Source organism: Priapulus caudatus, unplaced genomic scaffold, assembly GCF_000485595.1.
Source record: "Priapulus caudatus unplaced genomic scaffold, Priapulus_caudatus-5.0.1 Scaffold664, whole genome shotgun sequence".
In the NCBI taxonomy this organism is placed as follows: domain Eukaryota; kingdom Metazoa; phylum Priapulida; class Priapulimorpha; order Priapulimorphida; family Priapulidae; genus Priapulus; species Priapulus caudatus.
Window position 1 is genome coordinate 105,614 of NW_014577725.1, and position 19,436 is coordinate 125,049.

The following is a 19,436-nucleotide window of genomic DNA, read 5'->3' on the forward strand; positions in this document are numbered from 1 at the left end:
GGGAGAGAGAGAAAGAAAGAGAGAGAGAGAGAGAGAGAGAGAGAGAGGGAGAGAGAGAGAGAGAGAGAGAGGGAGAGAGAGAGAGAGAGAGAGAGGGAGAGAGAGAGAGAGAAAGAGAGGGAGAGAGAGAGAGAGAGAGAGAGAGAGAGAGAGATGGAGAGATAGTCGCGTTGAGCAGAACGCGTGATAGGGAAGCTAGTGAAGCTCTTGCACGGGGAACGACAGAGGAGAACGCAAAGGAAGAAGCGATGGAACAAGCTTCGTGCTAATGGACCAACAAATCACGTTACTCGCCTTGAGCACCCCTTTTCCTCCGCCGATTCACACCAATAATCAATGCTAATCGATAGAGTAATCACAAAGGGTTGAGGTCTCCCCCGTCTTTTAAGAATAACACACAAACACAGTAATTGCGCGCGCGAAATGGCCGGCGGTAATTCGAAGGAAACGTCGCAATTTGTCACGGCCGCCTCGACGAGTGTGAGATATCACGTGTTATTATTTCCCCCGTGTTATTCCCTCCCCCCCCCCTGTGTTATTTTCCCCATGCATGCATAGGTAGGAACAGCAGATGGCGTACCGAGAAGCCAAGGGGCGCACGAGTTGACGATTCCCTCTTTGGCGGAGCTGAGAATGCTTTCTGGTAGAGGTAGAGAATGGCGCACCATGGCTCCGTATAGACCATATTCGGCCATCACCGTACTGCGGCCCCACGTCTTCTCCGTCTTTCTCCACTTTGCCCGTCTGTTCTGGAACCACACCTGCAATACAGTACAAATACATGTAATACACCTTTCCCGTCTACATGCAATACACTACAAATACGTGTAATACACTTTTCCCGTCTACCTGCAATACGGTACAAATACATGTAATAGACTTTGCCAGTTTATTCTGGAACCATACATTCGATACAGTACAAATACGAATATAAATATCGTTCATTGTTAACTCTATAGCTTCGAATGGCGCCGAGTTTTAAAGTGATGATAATTCAGTGGGTCAGCGTCACGTTGAGATGACCCAGGCCTCCCCTACACACATATACACTACATACCGTGGCGTAGTTAGGGGGGGGGGCAAAGGGGGCCATGCCCCCCCTGTTGATCCGAAAGTTGAAAAAATAAAACAATAAGAATTGTTCTACTAAAAAGAGAATTGTCGTAGTCAGAATGAAGGCTGTATACATGTACTCAAAAGTGTCTCAAATACCATCTCCTGCGATCTACATTTTTAAAATGTTCTGGGGGAGGACCCCCATGCCCCCCCGACTGTGGTTCACCCCCTCATTGTAATCCTGGATCCGCCACTGAACAACAGTTACATATCTAAGGAGCAGAGAACAACGAACACAAATGTCCCATTTTTGCATGGCGCCCAAAACAAAGATTGCAGAGCTGAGAGGCGGGGGAGCATAGTGTGTGGAGAGGGAAGCGGAGGAACCATTAAAATATTAAATCATTCACTATTTTGCGCAGTTCGCTGTTTTTGGCCCCCCTGTTAAAAAATCCTGGCTACGCCACTGCACATATAACGTTTGAACGAACTATCGAAATTAGATAATCGCACAATAGCCCCACTTATAATTATGAAACGACTTGCATTCCCACACTCGTCCACAATCCCGTGGACATGACGCATGGACTACTGGACTGCGTGTCTCTGTCGTCGACACCGCCAAAGCCCTTACAGTTATATTCCACAGGACGAACACACACACACACACACACACACACACACACACACACACACACACACACACACATACACACACAACCAACGAGTTGTGCAGAGCATTATTATGTATAGACTGCTCATACTGACTGCTAGCATACGACTAGACTGCTCATGTACCCGGCTCTCTCTTTCCGCTGGCACTCTACGCAATGGATTACCCGTATTAATCTGTGAGTCAAGATTTCCCGTATAATGCCGATAATCTTAGCTATCAATGCTGGCAGGAGTGGCAAGTCAAGAGCGGGCACTTGGCAGTTAATTGGGAATCGATGTGTAGTCGGTTCGCACTGCCCGCTCGCAATCCGCCCCTGATTCGCTCCCGACACGCACCGCGCCCATGCTAATTGATTCATCAACGTTTCATTAGCGTCTGCGCATTCACGCCTTTACTCAATCTGACAGATTTTGATCATCTGTATCATGTAAATTTCCCGCTTGTGTAACTCTATAGCGCCCTCAGTCGACCTTCATTAGGATCAGCTCGCGCAAACGCGTTGCGGATTTTGGTGAAATTTATGCCAGACAAACCGCGAACCTGAGCGCTTCACGTCTTCATGACCACGATCTATAGTGTTGGCGATGGAGCCCTGTCACAGTTTAAGAGCAAAACACTATATTATATGATCGCAGAACATTATCATCAGCGCAAATGTGCTATTTTGCGTCCCGTCCCTTTAGTTACGATGGAGGCTATGTCGTTGTTTCTGATAACAGCGAAAGTATAGATTGCTGAATGTGCAGGCAGGTGTAAATAGGTAGACATAAGTTATGTATCATGATATATATATTAATAAGTTAGTGCGTACGTGTGTTAGTGGTATGTGTACAATGGTAATATTCCGTGTGTAATTTTCCTTTGTGTAAAATCCCCGCTGTGCAAGTTCTCTTTGTCGTCATACAATGGTAAGAAGTCTGGTAATATCATTTATGTAATTTTCCACACTCTACTATAATTGTAAGTTCTCTCTCTCCCTACTATATGTATATATATGTATATGTAGTTTACATATTAAATATTATTTTATTTGTGTGTGTGTGTGTGTGTGTGTGTGTGTGTGTGTGTGTGTGTGTGTGTGTGTGTGTGTGTGTGTGTGTGTGTGTGTGTGTGTGCATGTAGGTGGTTATATATCCCATGGCACTAATAAATATAGCACTCGCGTGCAAATTGACAAGAATAGAACAGAGCTATCTCTGTAATTAGTATTTTGGCTGGTGAATTATAATTCTCTTTGTATCCATACCAAGGCTTATTGCAGACATTATTCTGTATATATATAGCGTGTTAGTACATTACCTAGAGCTTTATAAAATAATACGTAACGCATGCAATCATATATGTGCGTAAAATACCTAGTATTCATTCACAACTCACGAAATGCGAATCACAATGAACGCGCTCGCAGGTAAATTAACGATAATTCTCGACAAACCAATTATGAGCTCTTCATTTGCATGCAGAAGGCAAATGTATAGGTTCCTTGTTTCCTGTGCGCGCTCACTCCCTTAGACTCCCGATAAAGGTTCGCCATCGAGCACCTTCCTATAGACATCAATTTCGTCTCCAGACCCGATTCGAAACTAACTAGGTGCCTTCCGTTTATATATATATATATCTAGCGTACATATTAATTCATATTAATGACCTACTTTGGCTCTACATGCGCGCGTGCGTGTATTCGCGTACTCTAGCATTAGCGTGTACATGGAGAAACACGAGGCTACCTTTACCGTGGGGCTTGATCAATCCGAGTCGCAACCTTTCGACGAGCCAGAGAGCTAGCATGATTACTTGTCGGCTCGTATTTCGCGAGCCGTACTAAGAATTTATACATTGTCCTTTTTGAGTAGCGTAATTACGCGTATATGCACATGGCATGACTAATTATTTTGTACCTGCAGGCGCGGATCGTACCTGCAAACTCATTACGGACAAGGGACGCCGTGTGCACGCGCACGCGCATGCGCGAATACAGGATTGTCAACCTGTCATTTATGCGACCAGGTCGACTAACACAACACCTGATTTTTTACAGGTCTATGTTACTGTTCGACACAGACGGGTTTCTAGTATAGTGACGCGTGCCTTGTATATGTAGGCCTGTAGAGGATTAACGCGTGCCCCTATATTTTTCTTTCTCTCGAATTCTGTTTGCCCCTCAACGATCACGGTGACCGAACCATCACCGAAGCAAGTCATAAGTCGAGAGGAATATTACCACTAGCAGAACACATAGCAGGATAACTGAAGAATATGAAATTACGCATAGACGCGTAGTGACACATGTTAGTATAATTATCTGTATGCGAACGTAAATACACGCGCACGCACGCACGCACGCACACACACACGCACGTCACACAACACACTAACACACACGCCACGAACAGCAGCACACACGCACACACGCCAAGCACGCATCAACGCACGCACAACGCTGCCCCTATGTTCACTTGTCTATTGGGATCACTGGAGAAAAAGTCGTTCATACTACAGTCTATGCCATCCAAACCATGATTATTATGTATCCGTCAGTAATATTCACACGCACGCACACACACACACGGACGCAGCGCTACACCAGGACACCCCACAACACACACACGTCACACACACACACACACACACGCGCCGCCGGGCAGCAAGACCCACACCACAGCACACAAATAGCGCCGCGCACGCACGCAGTCGGATTGCACGCAACCAGCACAATACACAACACCACAATATACTATAATAGGTATATATATATATATGGGTACGCACGAATTTTGCATATTCATGATAATATGCGTGTTTTTATCTTTTTTAAATTAAAACGTCCGCACGCCTAGATAATACAAACCGCGGCGGCGATGCAAAGGTTTCATTGTGAACATAATTAAACGGTTCAATATCATTAGATAGGTATTTGCTCCTGAACTCATTGTTTCCCCAAATAGCGTGATACTTTTATCTCGGCGATAAAATATTAATCCTACATTAGCGTACGATAATTTGTACGCCTGCCGCATGGGGGAGGAGCTAAATCTATAAGCGCACGTATATATAATCTACCCGTGCATACGAACAACATACACCTACATTTACATGCATGCTATTTCGAGATGTATAAAAGTATATAATATATATATATGATATAGTACTATATAAGGCTTATCTGAAAAGGGAAGGCATAATCTCAGGGTGAATGCAGAATAACGGGCGTTAACGGTGACCACTATGTACATAGTTACCGTACCCCCCCCTATCAGCACTAGCAACAGCACCCGCCCGCGCAAGGTAGTAGCAATAAGAATATAAAGTAATTTTGTATTTTCCATTACAGGAAATTAGTTCGTAGAACGCGTAATTGAAAATAAGTCGACACACAGACGGCATTATAAGGGTATTTTGTTGCCTGCCTCCGTCCGTCTTTGCATCGCATTCACTCGCAGTTAATCGTGCGTTGCTCAGCCTCCTGGCGTCACGTCAAACGCTACACACACATTAGCGTTATTAGATCCTTTATGTACGCCGAGAGAAAAGAAAAACAAACCACAAAGATGCTAAAAGAGAGTAATTTTTCGCACGCACAATGACGTGAAACCTGTTCAATTACCCGTTTGTGTGTATTTGTATCTTTAATATATTTGTGTCGGGCGTGTGTACGTCACCGGCAAATGCTTGTCTGTGTCGCTTGACAGCACGCGGACAACGAACCTTGCCTTGCGAAAATAAATAGTCGATGATGAACATTTTAAAAAGAACCTGAAGGTGGAACGACTCTGGTCGTATTAAACGTTATCCGCGTATGATCGCAACAGCACGCGCGCACGACAATGTCATTCTACGCTACGCACGCACGGCGCGACTTATGAGCGCAGCACGCACATGCACGCAGGCACGCACAAACATACACAAACACAAACACACAACACACCACCACGCACAAACGCACAAGCAGACCCACACGCACACACACACACACACACACACACACACACACACACACACGCACACACACGCGCACGCGCACACATATATATATATATACTAGCGGGATACCCGGCGTTGCCCGGGGAAATCAGTGGCGTTACTCAGTTGGTGACCGCTTGGTTGAAAGAAAAATACCGCAAAAAATCCAACTATCTATCTATCCATGCATGCATGCATCCATCCATCCATCCATCGCATTCCATGCCATGCCATCCCATCCCATCGCACCGCATCCCATCCCATCCCATCCCATCCCATCGCACCGCATCCCATCCCATCCCATCCCATCCCATCGCACCGCATCCCATTCCATCCCATCCCATCGCATGCCATCTCATCGCATCCCAGGCCATGCCATGCCATGCCATCCCATGCCATCCCATCCCATCGCATGCCATGCTATGCCATCCCATCCCATCTCAACAGTAAAAAATAATAAGAAATCAAAAGATAAGTTATTAAAATAAAAAAGTCAAAAATTATAAATAATAAAATGAAATTATACAGAAAATATAATAATATTTAATATGTAACCTACAAATTAGAGTCCGTCATATAGGCTTCCGTGAAGTGTTCCCGTCAGTTTGCGCTATCATTATCATCTACCATAGTTTATTCTGGATTTTTACTAAACGTTTAAATGTGGTAAATAAAATTTAATTTTGAAATTACGGTGAATACGGCAGAAGTACATACTAAACAGTCCAAACGTAAAGAAACAAAGCATTTCCTGAGGTGGGATTCGAACCCAGAATCAATGGTTTAGGAGTGCGATGCTTTATCCATTTGGCTACTGGGCTGTTAGGGTTATAGACCATGGATTCACACGTACGTGATGTATAATGTTAATCTGTACGCCATCTATTGATGAATAGAATTTTTATAAATTTTGTTTCAGCCAGAACCACCTCCCAGACGTGCTGATTCTGAAAATATATTTAGTTTTCCTCTAGGCTACGGAGTTCTCTAGTTATGCGCGAACACACAAATTCGGCTGAACAACTTTATATATATATAGATTATACCATATTCTTAATCCCTACATTATCTCTAAACCGTTAACGCTAGCACAACCACAACCATCACTCTAACCATAACAAGAACCACAATCCTACTATAACATAACCCTAATTATAATCCGTATAATTATATATCCTAATCATAACAGTACTCATTAACTTAACACAAATACCAAGCCTTATCCTGCCTAAATCTCATACTATATATTATTCACCGAAATTTACGAATACTGAATAATGAAATTTTCTATTGTGTAAAAAGTAACCCGATTTCGTGTGCTTTCATTATAGCTCTCTTTTGAAGTTTCGTTGAGGTAATGATAAATTGTTCGGAACGTGTAGTTGTTTCTATATAAGTAATTACAATTAACATTCCCCTCAAAACGCAAATTAGTCTTCCCATAAGGCTAACTAACATGGATATTCTATTGTTATCAGCCAACTCTATACGAGAAGTGTGTGCGCGCGTGCGTGCACGCGTACGTGCGTGGAACGCGCGTGCGTGCGTGCGTGCGGGGTTGTGTGTGTGTGTTGTGTTTTGTGTGTGTGTGTCCCGGTTGTCTGTGTTGATGTGTGTGTGTGATGTGTGTGGCGTTGAGTGTTGTGTTTATGCGTGTGTATGTGTGCGCGTGTGTGCGTGCCTCGCCAAGCACCTTCAAAGCAAGCGTACTGCAATCGCATTCGGCAGCGAATATGGTTTCATACTCATTTACAAAGAAACATATTTGTATATATTTCTCAGAAATGTTATTTAGAAAGATAATTATATATTGAATGTAAACATATGTATAACGTGCATTCTCAACTAATCATGCATTCGGCCCAGTGAATGATGTCAACGTTTAATATGCTATCCTGTATTCATTTACAATGGAATGTTTAGTCTACGGTAAACTACAGATTCGAACAATGAGCATATGTAATTTAAGGAGCGCTCTGCTATTCATTCCAGTGATTATGTGGTGTGTTGTGTGTCGTGTGTGTGGTGCTGTGGTGTGTGTGGCGCTGTGCGTGCGTCGTGTGCGTGTATGTATCTATGTATGTATGGTATGTTGGCATGTAGTATGTATGTATGCTCAGCTGTATGTAGGTATTATGTATGTTATGTATGCTATGTATGTAATGTAGTATGTATTGCTATGTATGCTATGTATGTATGCTATCGTATGTATGGAATGTATGTATGTAATGTATGCTATGTATGTATCGTATGTTATCGTATGTATGTATTATGTATGTGTGTGCTGTGTGTGTGTGTGTGTGTGTGGTGTGTGTGTGTGTGTGTGTGGTGTGTGTGTGGCTGGGGCTGAGTGTGAGTAAGATCCGAGAAGCGGGGGGTGCTGTGTGTGCGTGGGAATCGTGTTTGATGAGATGGTGTGGGTATGTATGTATGTATGTATGTATGTATCGTTATTGTATGTGATGCTAGTGATGCTATGTATGTTAATGATATGTATGTATGTATTATGTATGTATGGTAATGTATGTATGTATGGTATGTATGTATGTATGTATGTATGTATGTATGTATGTATGTATGTATGTATGTATGCTAATGTATGATATGTAGTATGTATGGTATGTATAGTTGTATGGTATCGTATGTATGTTATGTATGTAGTATGTATGTATGTATGTATGTATGTATGTATGTATGGTGATTGTGTGTGAGTAGGTATGTATGTATGTATTGTATGTATGGTATGTAGTGTATTGTATGTGGAGTGTGATGTGGATGTATGTATTGTAGTATGGTAGGCTAGTATGTAGTATATTGAGAGTATTTGGTAGTCATGTATGTAATTTGTACTTTTGTGTTTCGGTCAAAATGCCGAAGTGATTTGCCCGAACAGGAACAGAGTATGTACTGCGGTTGTATTTTTACTGTATGATGAAGTATGTATGATGTAATGTTGTGATGAGGTATGTAGTGTAGGTATGTATGTATGTAAATAGGTAGTGTATGTAGTATTGATGTATGATATGGACTATGTATGGTAGATAGTGGTATGTATGTCATGTAAGTATGTATCGTTACGGTGTATGTGTGTGATGTATCTGCCTGTCCTGTCTGCCTGGAGATGCAATGCCGCTTCGTCCGTTCACCCGACCCACGCATCTGTGTGACGGTCGGCGAGAATCGGCGCCAGAAACGACCAGATCCGTCCGGTCTATTCGACAGGAAAAAATCCAAGAAATGCAAAAATGCGCTCTCAGGTGCAGAATGCAGCGAACATCTTTTGTAAAAATGTTAAACATGTAGCGCTGAGAAACGCAACAACGATGGAAAATTAGCCAAATGGAGTGAAGTTATTCGTTAGGGTGTGACCAGTTTGTAGTTATGAGCGAGCACCCGAGATAAAGTATATCAAACACTGACTCGGGCCTAAGAACGCAAACGGAAGTCACCTGGTGAAAGGTAACATCAGGAAGCTCTCTTCTTTAGAAGTAAGGCTTTTTGAACAGAATAAGAATACCTAAGCGAGCAGGAGTAGTAGTAGAGGCAGAGACTGAGTGGATAACGATTACCAGTTCTTCCCCCTGACAAAATCCGGTACGGAGCTCGGACACGACCAATAAAACTTCGCGAACTAGACACCTGAACAGCCCTTGAATATTCTCTATTTCTGTTAGCCCTAAATTCCAATCATTATTTTCCTCTATCGCAACCTTCTGTAGAATTTGCACACAATCGGGCGCTAATCTATTCATAGAGACGATGCAGCGATGTATAGCTCTAATTACCGAATAGATATATATGCACAAGTTAAATCAGATGACCTAAGATAAGAGTCGATCGTCTGATATTCACTTCCTGACATTCATGTTAATCAGTTTGCTACGAAGGGGAGTTAGCGTAAGAGACCGGCCAATGGTAGGAACTCCAGCTTCCACACGCGAGGAAACTTCCCTGTGTTCCTTAGCGCCAACTTGGCCGGCCTTGAGAGAAGCTAGTTCAGTAGAGCTGCCAGCCCCGACAAACCCACACCAGGCTAAAGCATAATGCATATCACGCGCGGACAACATGTGCGCTCTCGCGATTTCGCAACTGGGACTTGCAACCCTAAACCGTGCCATCAAATAACCCGGCTCGTCCCTGGACGCCTCCGCTGTGCGAGAAGCGCCCCCATTTTTTTCTGCTGCGCCGTAGCAACTCTAATTATTATTTTGCACTTGATCCGCGCGTTTCTGGTCGCTTGCCGTAGCTCTTGAGGCGAGCGTGCGGCGGTTTCGAATGACAAATATACTCCGCCCATTCACAAAAAGTCGTCACCGTCATGGCGCTCGCTCCGTTTGTTCTTGTCGTCGTTAACTTTCTCCTCTCCTCGTTTCATCGTCTCACCCGGTTGATAAATCGTTAGATTGCTGTCGTTGTAACGCAACATGAGGCTGTTACAGATTCCTGCAATTAGTCACCCGATTATAACAAAACTAATTTATGGAACCAGAAACCTCCAGAGCTACATCGACTCGCCGAATTAGGGTTAACTGTCTCGTAAGAATCCATAGTAGATGTAAGATAATAGAATTATTATTTCCTAGGGGTTCTTGAAATACGCGCCGCCGCGAAAAGAAACTAAATTCCATTAGCAAACCTAGTAAAAACCCCTTCTCGGAACTTATGACATTTTTAAATTTCATGTCCAAGCCGATGCGTATTTATTATGTCCAATAGAAAACCTCGATGATGCAATTTATAGTTTTAAATAATCTATCCCATGTGTATTAGCCTTGACAAGGTTCTGGTCCACTGAGAGTGATTGAACCGCGCCGGCAATCGCTGCATCTCATGGCGCTCAGTTCAAAACACTGTTGTGTCATTTGGTATTAATGTAATAATATTCTAAAACAAAGGGTCGGCTGGCTGGCCTCTATTGAAGTATTTTCTCGCCCGTGAGTAGACATTTTTCCAAACCGAACATGCGTTTCAACTCAAAAGTGTTGCATCTTCAACCCGTAATTTCTGGAGAAGTCTACAAATATATAGTTTATGCTCGGCAATTATGCTGGGTACCGTTAATATCGATGAGAATACTCTCTGCGTAAATCATGTTATAATTTCCTAATTAATTTTATAAAGATCCCTATACGGTTAGCTGTAGACGGCATATAATTGTGATTAGTGCGTTAAAACGAAAGAACCATCTCGTAAATAACACTCCTGGATTAAGATAATAATAAGGTTATAGTGAGTATATATTATATACATGAAGAGATTCATTATTATAACTCTTGACTGTAATTATCAACCAAGTTGTTAATAATATGTTTGTAACTTCATTGAATAAATATAGAAGTAGTTTGCGATATTAACATAGCACGCCTTGTCGATACATTAGTACTGTCATTGCATACACAAATAAAAATATATAATAAATGAGTATAAAAAATAAAATCTCTCTCTCTCTGCTCTCTCTCTCTCTCTTCTCTCTCTCTCTCTCTCTATATATATAATAATTATTAAAATATATAGATAGTATATATTAATATCATATCTCTCTGTAAACTCTCTCTGTCGCTATAAGTCTAATATATATATATATATATTATATTTAAATATTACCTATAATTAAGAGAGAGTGAAGAGAGAGAGATGAGAATAAAATGTGAGGACTATAGAAGAGAGAGAGTAAAGAGACAGTTATATGGCTGATATAAATGTGTATAGATGAGAGACATGGAGATCGAGCAGTCAGGGCCGTGTGGATGTGTAGTAGAGGACATGAGAGAGAGAGAAGAGAGAGAGAGAAGAGAGAGAGCAAGATGGGAGAGGAGAATGAGAGAAGAATGATAATGAGAGAAAGATAGCGAAGTAGAGGGAGATGATAATAACTGTGAGGGATAGAAGAGAGAGAGAGAGAGAGAGAGAGAATCAGCCGACGAACGAAGAAACAAAGTACGACCGAATTAATATAAGAACAGTTAGTAGCATTATGTCATATCTTTATAAGTAATCACACCCATATAATAACTTGTCGACAATTACACACTCATGGTAACTGACAGCGCGACGCTCGCATGAATGCCGTTGCATGTCTGCGCGAATACAACCGCATGTGGGATTATAATTCACGTCTTCCAGAATGAACGCCAGAAAATGCGGCACGAACAACGATAAACCTTTACACACCACCAAGAGAACCTCTCTTCGCAACTTTTAGTAATTTATGTAATACATCGTACGCATACGGGTTATTTTAACACGAGTATTATTCGGTCTACACTATTTAGACCTCGACAAAAAGGTAATTAACGCAAGCCTCGTATTAACAAAGCCTATTAGATTAGTTTAAATTGTTTTTGCTAACTGATTGTGTTTTCTAGCGTTGCCTTTCTTATATAAGGCATTATCCCTGTAGCTGTCGATATTTCCTATTTAGGGGAAAACAACTTAGAGCTAGCATTTATCTGCTCTTATACTGCGCGCGCCTGCGAGCTACAATAAGCTGTCTAGCTTGTTACGGTCTGCGAGCACGCAAGAAGGTCACGCTTCTAATATGTATAACGACAGAACTGCGGCGCGGTACGCGTTACGATTATTATAAACTAATATCTATATCTCGCCAACACCATATCGGAGTGCCACCGGGTTATAAACGCGTGCGGCTGACACAAATTGCCACCAACTCAAATAATTGCCTGACATTCTAATGGAAGTTTTTATCTTTTAATGCAGTTCCGTATGCTCGCAACTTTCGAACGACCGGTGACGGAATAATTTATCATTTAGGTTTTCGCAATTTATTAGGGCTAAGCATTCATTCTTGAAAATATGTCTTCAGCTTTCCGCAACTATTGTCTTATCTGTCGACGTTGTTACACTGTGGAGATGTTATCTTGTTCTACATTACAATTCGCGAGTGCGTCCGGCATGTGATGATCATGTGGCTGTATTCAAGCATGGCCTCGGTTTAAATCCGAAAATCATTAATACATTTCACGCAGGCACGTGATTGCTTGTTCGCAAGCGAAGGTTTTTATATATCTATATATTATCAATTTAGTTTTATACATCAATAAATGCCAAAACGGTGGTGTGTGTTGTTAGATACATCGCATGAGCGAATACAAAGCCAAATATACAATGTAGGAATCGAAGTTTAAGTAAATACGAGATGAATGGATACTAGAGCAAGATATAATAATCTGAGTTTACGCGTTAGTGAACGTCGTTAACATCTCCGCTTTAGTAAGCGACACATACTTGAGACGAGTGAAGCGTACAGTGGAAAAATGCCACGCAGTGCGAGCCGTACATGGAAAAATCACGCGTGCGAGCCAAGTGGACGTACAATCGGGAAAATGCGTATGCGTGCGTGCGTACATGGAAAAATGCCATGGTCCTGCTGTGCGTACATGGAAAATGCTTGCGGCGCGCTGCGTACACTGAAAAGATGGCATGCGTGGTGGCGTACATGGGAAAATGCATGCGTGCGTGCGTACATGGAAAAATGCGTGCGTGCGTGCGTACATGGAAAAATGCGTGCGTGCGTGCGTACATGGAAAATGCGTGCGTGCGTGCGTACATGGAAAAATGCGTGCGTGCGTGCGTACATGGGAAAATGCGTGCGTGCGTGCGTGCGTACATGAGAAAATGTGTGCGTGCGTGCGTACATTGGAAAATGAGTGCGTGCGTGCGTACATGGGAAAATGAGTGCGTGCGTGCGTACATTGGAAAATGAGTGCGTGCGTGCGTGCGTACATGGGAAAATGCGTGCGTGCGCGCGTACATGGGAAAACGCGTGCGTGCGTGCGTACATGGAAAAATGAGTGCGTGCGTGCGTGCGTATGTATGTGTGTGCGCTTACGTGCATACACGTCCACGTACGTACGCAGCTATTTAGCTGTATTTTGCACACGTGTGTGTTTAATCACATTTACGAGCGGTAGAAGAGAATCCAAAAGTAATGGAGAAACCCCCTTAATTAGAGACAACTTATTCCGTCCTATTCACGATGTATATATAGGCGTATGCGATGCTATAGTATGAGCTGGATTTAATGAGCGCCTTATTTTCTGTCTCGCCACACGCTGGGGAGTTGCTCAACAATGGGATACGCGCGCTAGCGAAATCAGATCTGTCTTTAATCACTGAGAATGGGTAGCCAATTAAACGAAGACCAGTAAATGTAAAATCCATTGTGAAACATTCAAAATGAAGTAATTAGTAATACTATTAAAGCTGTTATGCGTACGTCACGCTCTAACGTCCTGATCTGTGCCTCGAAAAACGACGGGGAGTTAAAAAGAGAACATGTCTGGCTTCTTCGTGCAAGCGGGCTGAATTGCCGATCAAAAATACATACGCCAATATAGTTGCTGCCATATTTGAGAAATTTCAAATCACGCACGGCAAAAATCTATATAACGCAAGATTTTCTACAATTTTACTAATAGGTTTTCTAGCTTTTTTCCCTTGTTTTTGATTTAAATTTGTGCGAAATTGAGATCATAATGACACATTACAATGAAAGCGCGCCGTTATACTCAATTCGTCCTTAATCTAACATCGGCGGTACATGCATGTTTAATTTCGCCGCGTGCAACTTTGATGGAGATTCAGCTTAGCTTACACGCAGTCTCTCTTAAATTATGGTTTTTATTCATGTTAGTGTTCTAGATAATTACCTACACTTTCATGCGGAGAGTGCAAATGATGTACTAACCGCGTTAAAGAGAACAGCTTCAATAATAATAATAATAATAATAATAATAATATAAAGCACTCACTAACACACGCGGGTACCCGTGAGCGCATTATACTAATTTCCATGATTCGGCGACAATGAAAGATGGTGACAATATCGTTATGTAGTTATGTAAACGATAACGTGCCACATTTACAATTAACGATGTCTGCAATCTACAGAATACCAATTAGGTAGCAACTTTTATAGATACGATAAATGTAACATCAACGTGACATTTTATTTATTCGATGACATACACGTATGCACTGCCCAAGCATCAGGCATCTCTAACAATATCTACGCAACAAATCATGCTATCAATTCACTTATTAGTATAATAATCGCTCCAACTCACACGTAATGAATTCGTTAAATTGTCTAACTGGCTTTCCGCGTGGTGCTTACTGGTTGTGCCATTATCTGTCTCTATAAATATAATATCATAATTTGTTTCCGAGCATATATTAGCTCAATTGATATTGGGATCGGTATATAATGTATGTATGTATGTATGTGTGTGTATCTGCCTGTCTGTCTGCCTGACTGCATGCCCGTTCGTTCGTTCACCCGACCCACCATCTGTTGGGTCGGCATGGCTGTCCGACCGACCGTCCGTCCGTTCTATTCACAGAAAAAAATCCAAGAAATCCAAAATCCTCTCAGAGATTCAGGAACAATCTTTTGTAAAAATGTAAACATGTAGCGTGAAAACGAAAACATGAAATTAGCCCTGGAATTTTTTTTGTACCGGTTGAGTTATGGCGAGCAGACAATATTATCAAACCTGACTCGGGCAAGACCGGTCACCTGTGATACATCAGAAGCTCTCTTCTTTAGAAGTGCTTTTTTAACATAAAATACTGTAGAAGCGAGACCTAGTGCTTACGGAGTGCGGCCATATAACCTAGACACCTGAATAGCCCTTGAATATTCTCTATTTCTGTAGCTTTTCCATTATTTTTCTTCCATCGCGTAGAATTTGCAACAACTTCCGTAATCTATTCATAAGACGATGCACGATTTACTTAATTAGTAATGACATTATCAGGAGTGAATAATAGAGGATCTCTATTATTCACTCCTGACATCATGTTAATCAGTTTGCTACGAAGAGACCGGCAGCCCGCTACAGCGAAGAAAAACTTCCCTGTAGCGCGGCTTGAAGAGAAGCTAGTTCAGTAGAGCCTGCAGCTCCGACACCCACACCAGCAATGTGATATAACGCGCGGACAACATGGCGCTCTCGCGTTTCGCACGGTTGCCCGGCATCAAATAACGCGTGACGCGGGCGCCGCCATTTTTTTCTGCGGCCGGCAACAATTAATTTGCGTCCGCGTTTCGGTCGCTGAGGCGGCGGCGGCGGCGGCGGCGGCGTTCGAATTATACTCCGCCGCCATCACAAATCGTCACCGTCATGGCGCTCGCTCCGTTGTTCTTGCGTCGTTAATTTCTCTCTCGAGGTCGATTTGCAGCGGCGTATAACAAACTAATTACGTAATAGCTCATCACGCCAACGTAATAGTGAGCGCGCGAAAAACTAATTCATTAGCAAACTATAAAATCGGCCCCGCTATTTATTATGTATGAGAACCGCATGATGCCAATATAGTTTTAAATACCCAGATGACCCGATGTTTCTGGTCCAGATATTAAAGCCGGAATCGCTGCATTCATGGGCTCAGTTCAACACTGTTGTGTCATTTGGTATTAATGTAATAATATTCTAAACAAAGGGTCGGCTGGCTGGCTCTATTGAATTATTTCTCGCCGTGAGTAGACATTTTTCTAACAAACATGGTTTCAACTCAAAATGTCATATTCACGTAATTTCGATATAGTTAGCCAGCATATGCTGGTATTTATCTAATGAGTTTCTCTTCGATCCCTATACGTTAGCTGTAGACGGGTATATGTGTTAGTGCGGTAAACAAAGAACCATCCGTATCCTTGAAATAATTATATATATATGTAGTTTTCTTCACGGTTGCCTCTTATTAGGCATTAAGTCCCTGTACGCGCGATATTTCCTATTTACGGAAACAGTAGGCATTTATCGTTGCGATGCGCGCTGCGAGCTACAATAAGAGCATTGTTAGGCTGCGAGCACGCAAGAAGTCACTTATATCACACAGTCGCGCGCGGTACGCGTACATTATTATAAATAACAGCTCGCACACAACGGAATACGGGGTTATAAACGCGTGCGGCGACACAAATTGCCAACTAATAATTGCCACATTCATGAAATTTGTTCTTTATGCAGTCGCGTTGCATCGAACTTCGGCGTGCGAATAATTATATTTATGTTTCGCAATTTATTAGGGTAAGCATTCATCTGAAATATGTTCAGCTTTCTCGCACATTGTTATATCTGTATCGACGTTGTTACACGTTGGCAGATGTTATCTTGTTCTACATTACAATTCGCCGAGTGGTCGGCGCATAGTGCATGATCATGTGGCTGTATTCAATGCATGGCCTCGGTTTAAATCCGAAAATCATAATACATTTCACGCAGGGACGTGCATGTTGTACGCAGCGAAGCTGTTATTATATATCTATATATTATCAATTTAGTTTTATAATCAATAAATGCCAAAACGTTGGTTGTTAGACTCCTATAGGCAATACAAAGCTAATACAATGCTGGAATGAAGTTAGTTACAATACAATGATGATCTACAATATAATAATTGAGTACCGTTAGTGACGTCGTTACAATCTCCGCTTAGTAAGCGACACATACTTGGACAGTGAAGCGTACAGTGGAAAATATTGCCCACGCAGTGCGAGCGTACATGGAAAAATGCCACGCGTCAGCCAAGTGGACGTACAATGGGAAAATGCGATGGACCTCGCGATCCGTGCGTGCGTACGATGAAGAAATGCCATGGCTGCTGTGCGTACATGGAAAATGCTTGCGGCGCGCTGGCGTACATGAAAAGATGCATGCGTGCGTGGCGTACATGGCGAAAATGCATGGTCCGTGCGTGCGTACATGGAAAATGCATGCGTGCGTTGCCGTACATAAGAAAAATGCATGTGGCATCGAAGCTTGCGTGCGTGTACATGGAAAAAAATGCGTGCGCTGCGTGCGTACATGGAAAATGCGTTGCGTGCGTCGTTACATTGGAAAATGCGTGCGTGCGTGTCCGTACATGGGAAAATGGTGCTGGTGGCGAAAATGCCGTGCCGTGCGCGTACATGAGAAATGTCGCTGCGTCGCGTGTCGGTACATTGGAAAATGACGCGGCGTGCGTCTGCCGTACATGCGAAAATGAGTGCGTGCGTTTGCGTACATTGGAAAATGAGTGCGTGCGTCGCGTGCCGCTACCATGGGAAAATGGTGCGTGGCGCGCGTACATGCCGCAAAACGCGCTGCGTGGCGTGCGTACATGGAAAAAATGAGTGCGGTGCGTGCGTGGTAGTTGTTGTGTGCCGCTACGTGCCATACACGTGCATCGTACCGTACGCAGCTATTTACGTCTGTATTTTGCCACACGTGTGCTGTTTAATCACACAATTTTTACGAGCGGTAGAAGAGAATCCAAAACTAATGGAAGAAACCCCCTTAATTAGGCGACAACTTATTTCCGTCTATTCACGATGTATATATAGGCTGTATGCGATGTGCTATAGGTATGAGCTGGATTTAATGGAGCGCCCTTATTTTCTGTCCTCGCCACACGCTGGGAGTGCCTCAACAATGGCATACGCGCGCTAGCGAAATCAGATCTCTTCTTTAATCACTTGAGAATGGGTACGCCAATTAGACGAGACCAGTAAATGTTAAAATCCATTGCTGAACATTCAAAATGAAGTATATAATTAGTATACTATTAGCTGTATGGTACGTCACCATCTAACGTCCTGATCTGCTGCCTCGCAAAAACGACGGGAGTTAAAAGAGAACATGTCTGCGCTTTCTTCGTGCAAGGCGGCTGAATTTGCCGCATCAAAATATCATAGCGCCAACTATAGTGCTGCCATATTTGAGAAATTTCAAATCACGCCACTGCAAAAATCTATATAACGCAGATTTCTCAATTTTTACTAAATAGCGTTTTCTCAGCTTTTTTCCCTTGTGTTGGTGATGTTAAATTTGTGCGCACAATTTGAGATCATAATGGACACATTTACAATGAAAGCGCCGCCGTTATACTCAATTCGTCCTTTATCTAACATGCGCGTACATGATGTTTAATTTCGCCGCAGGTGCAACTTTGATGAGATTCAGCTTAGACTTACACCACCTTCGCGGTGCGAGTCTCTCTTAAATTATGGTTGTTTATTTCATGTTAGTGTTCTAGATAATTACCTACACTTTCATGGCGGAGAGGGCAAATGAGTCTAAACCGCGTTAAAGAGAACAGCTTCAATAATAATGAAATAATAATAATAATAATGATAAAGCACTCACAACACACGCGTCGCGGTTACCCGTGACGCGCATTATACTAATTCCCTATGATTCGGCCGACAATGAAAGATTGTGACAATATCGTTATGTATATGTAAACGATAACGCTGCCACATTTTACAATAACGATGTCTGCAATCTACAGATACAATTAGGTAGCAACTTTTATAGATACGATACAATGCTAACATCAACCGTGACATTTTATTTATTCGCATGACATACACGTATGCACTGCCCAGAGCATCAGCATCTCTAACAATCATCTACTGCAACAAATCATGCTATCAATTCACTATTTAGTATATAATCGCTCAACTCACACGTAATGAATTCTCCACCGCTTAAATTGTCTAACTGGCTTTCGTCGATCGTGGTGCTTACTGCGTTGTAGCCATTATCTGTCTCTATAAATTATATATATAAGTTTCGTTTCGAGCATATATTAAGCTCAATGATATTGCGATCGGCTATTATATATTATATAATATATATATTATATATATGATTATATAAGGAGATTAGAACTATGTGGCATCGTGCTGTGCTTGTGCCACAGGAGAATCCGCAGACGCCATATGCGCTGGCCCGTT

The 19,436-nt window shown here is 42.4% G+C and overlaps 1 protein-coding gene across 2 annotated transcripts in view; it reads right to left on the reverse strand.

Annotated features, from left to right (window-relative positions):
- The window catches only part of LOC106812588 (visual system homeobox 2-like), a 63,941-nt gene that overhangs the window by 2,631 nt on the left and 41,874 nt on the right, over positions 1-19,436 (reverse strand). For both annotated transcript variants that reach the window (XM_014816496.1, XM_014816495.1), the window contains exon 4: positions 581-761. In XM_014816496.1, the coding sequence (XP_014671982.1) occupies positions 581-761 (181 nt within the window). The remainder of the gene's footprint in view (positions 1-580; positions 762-19,436) is intronic.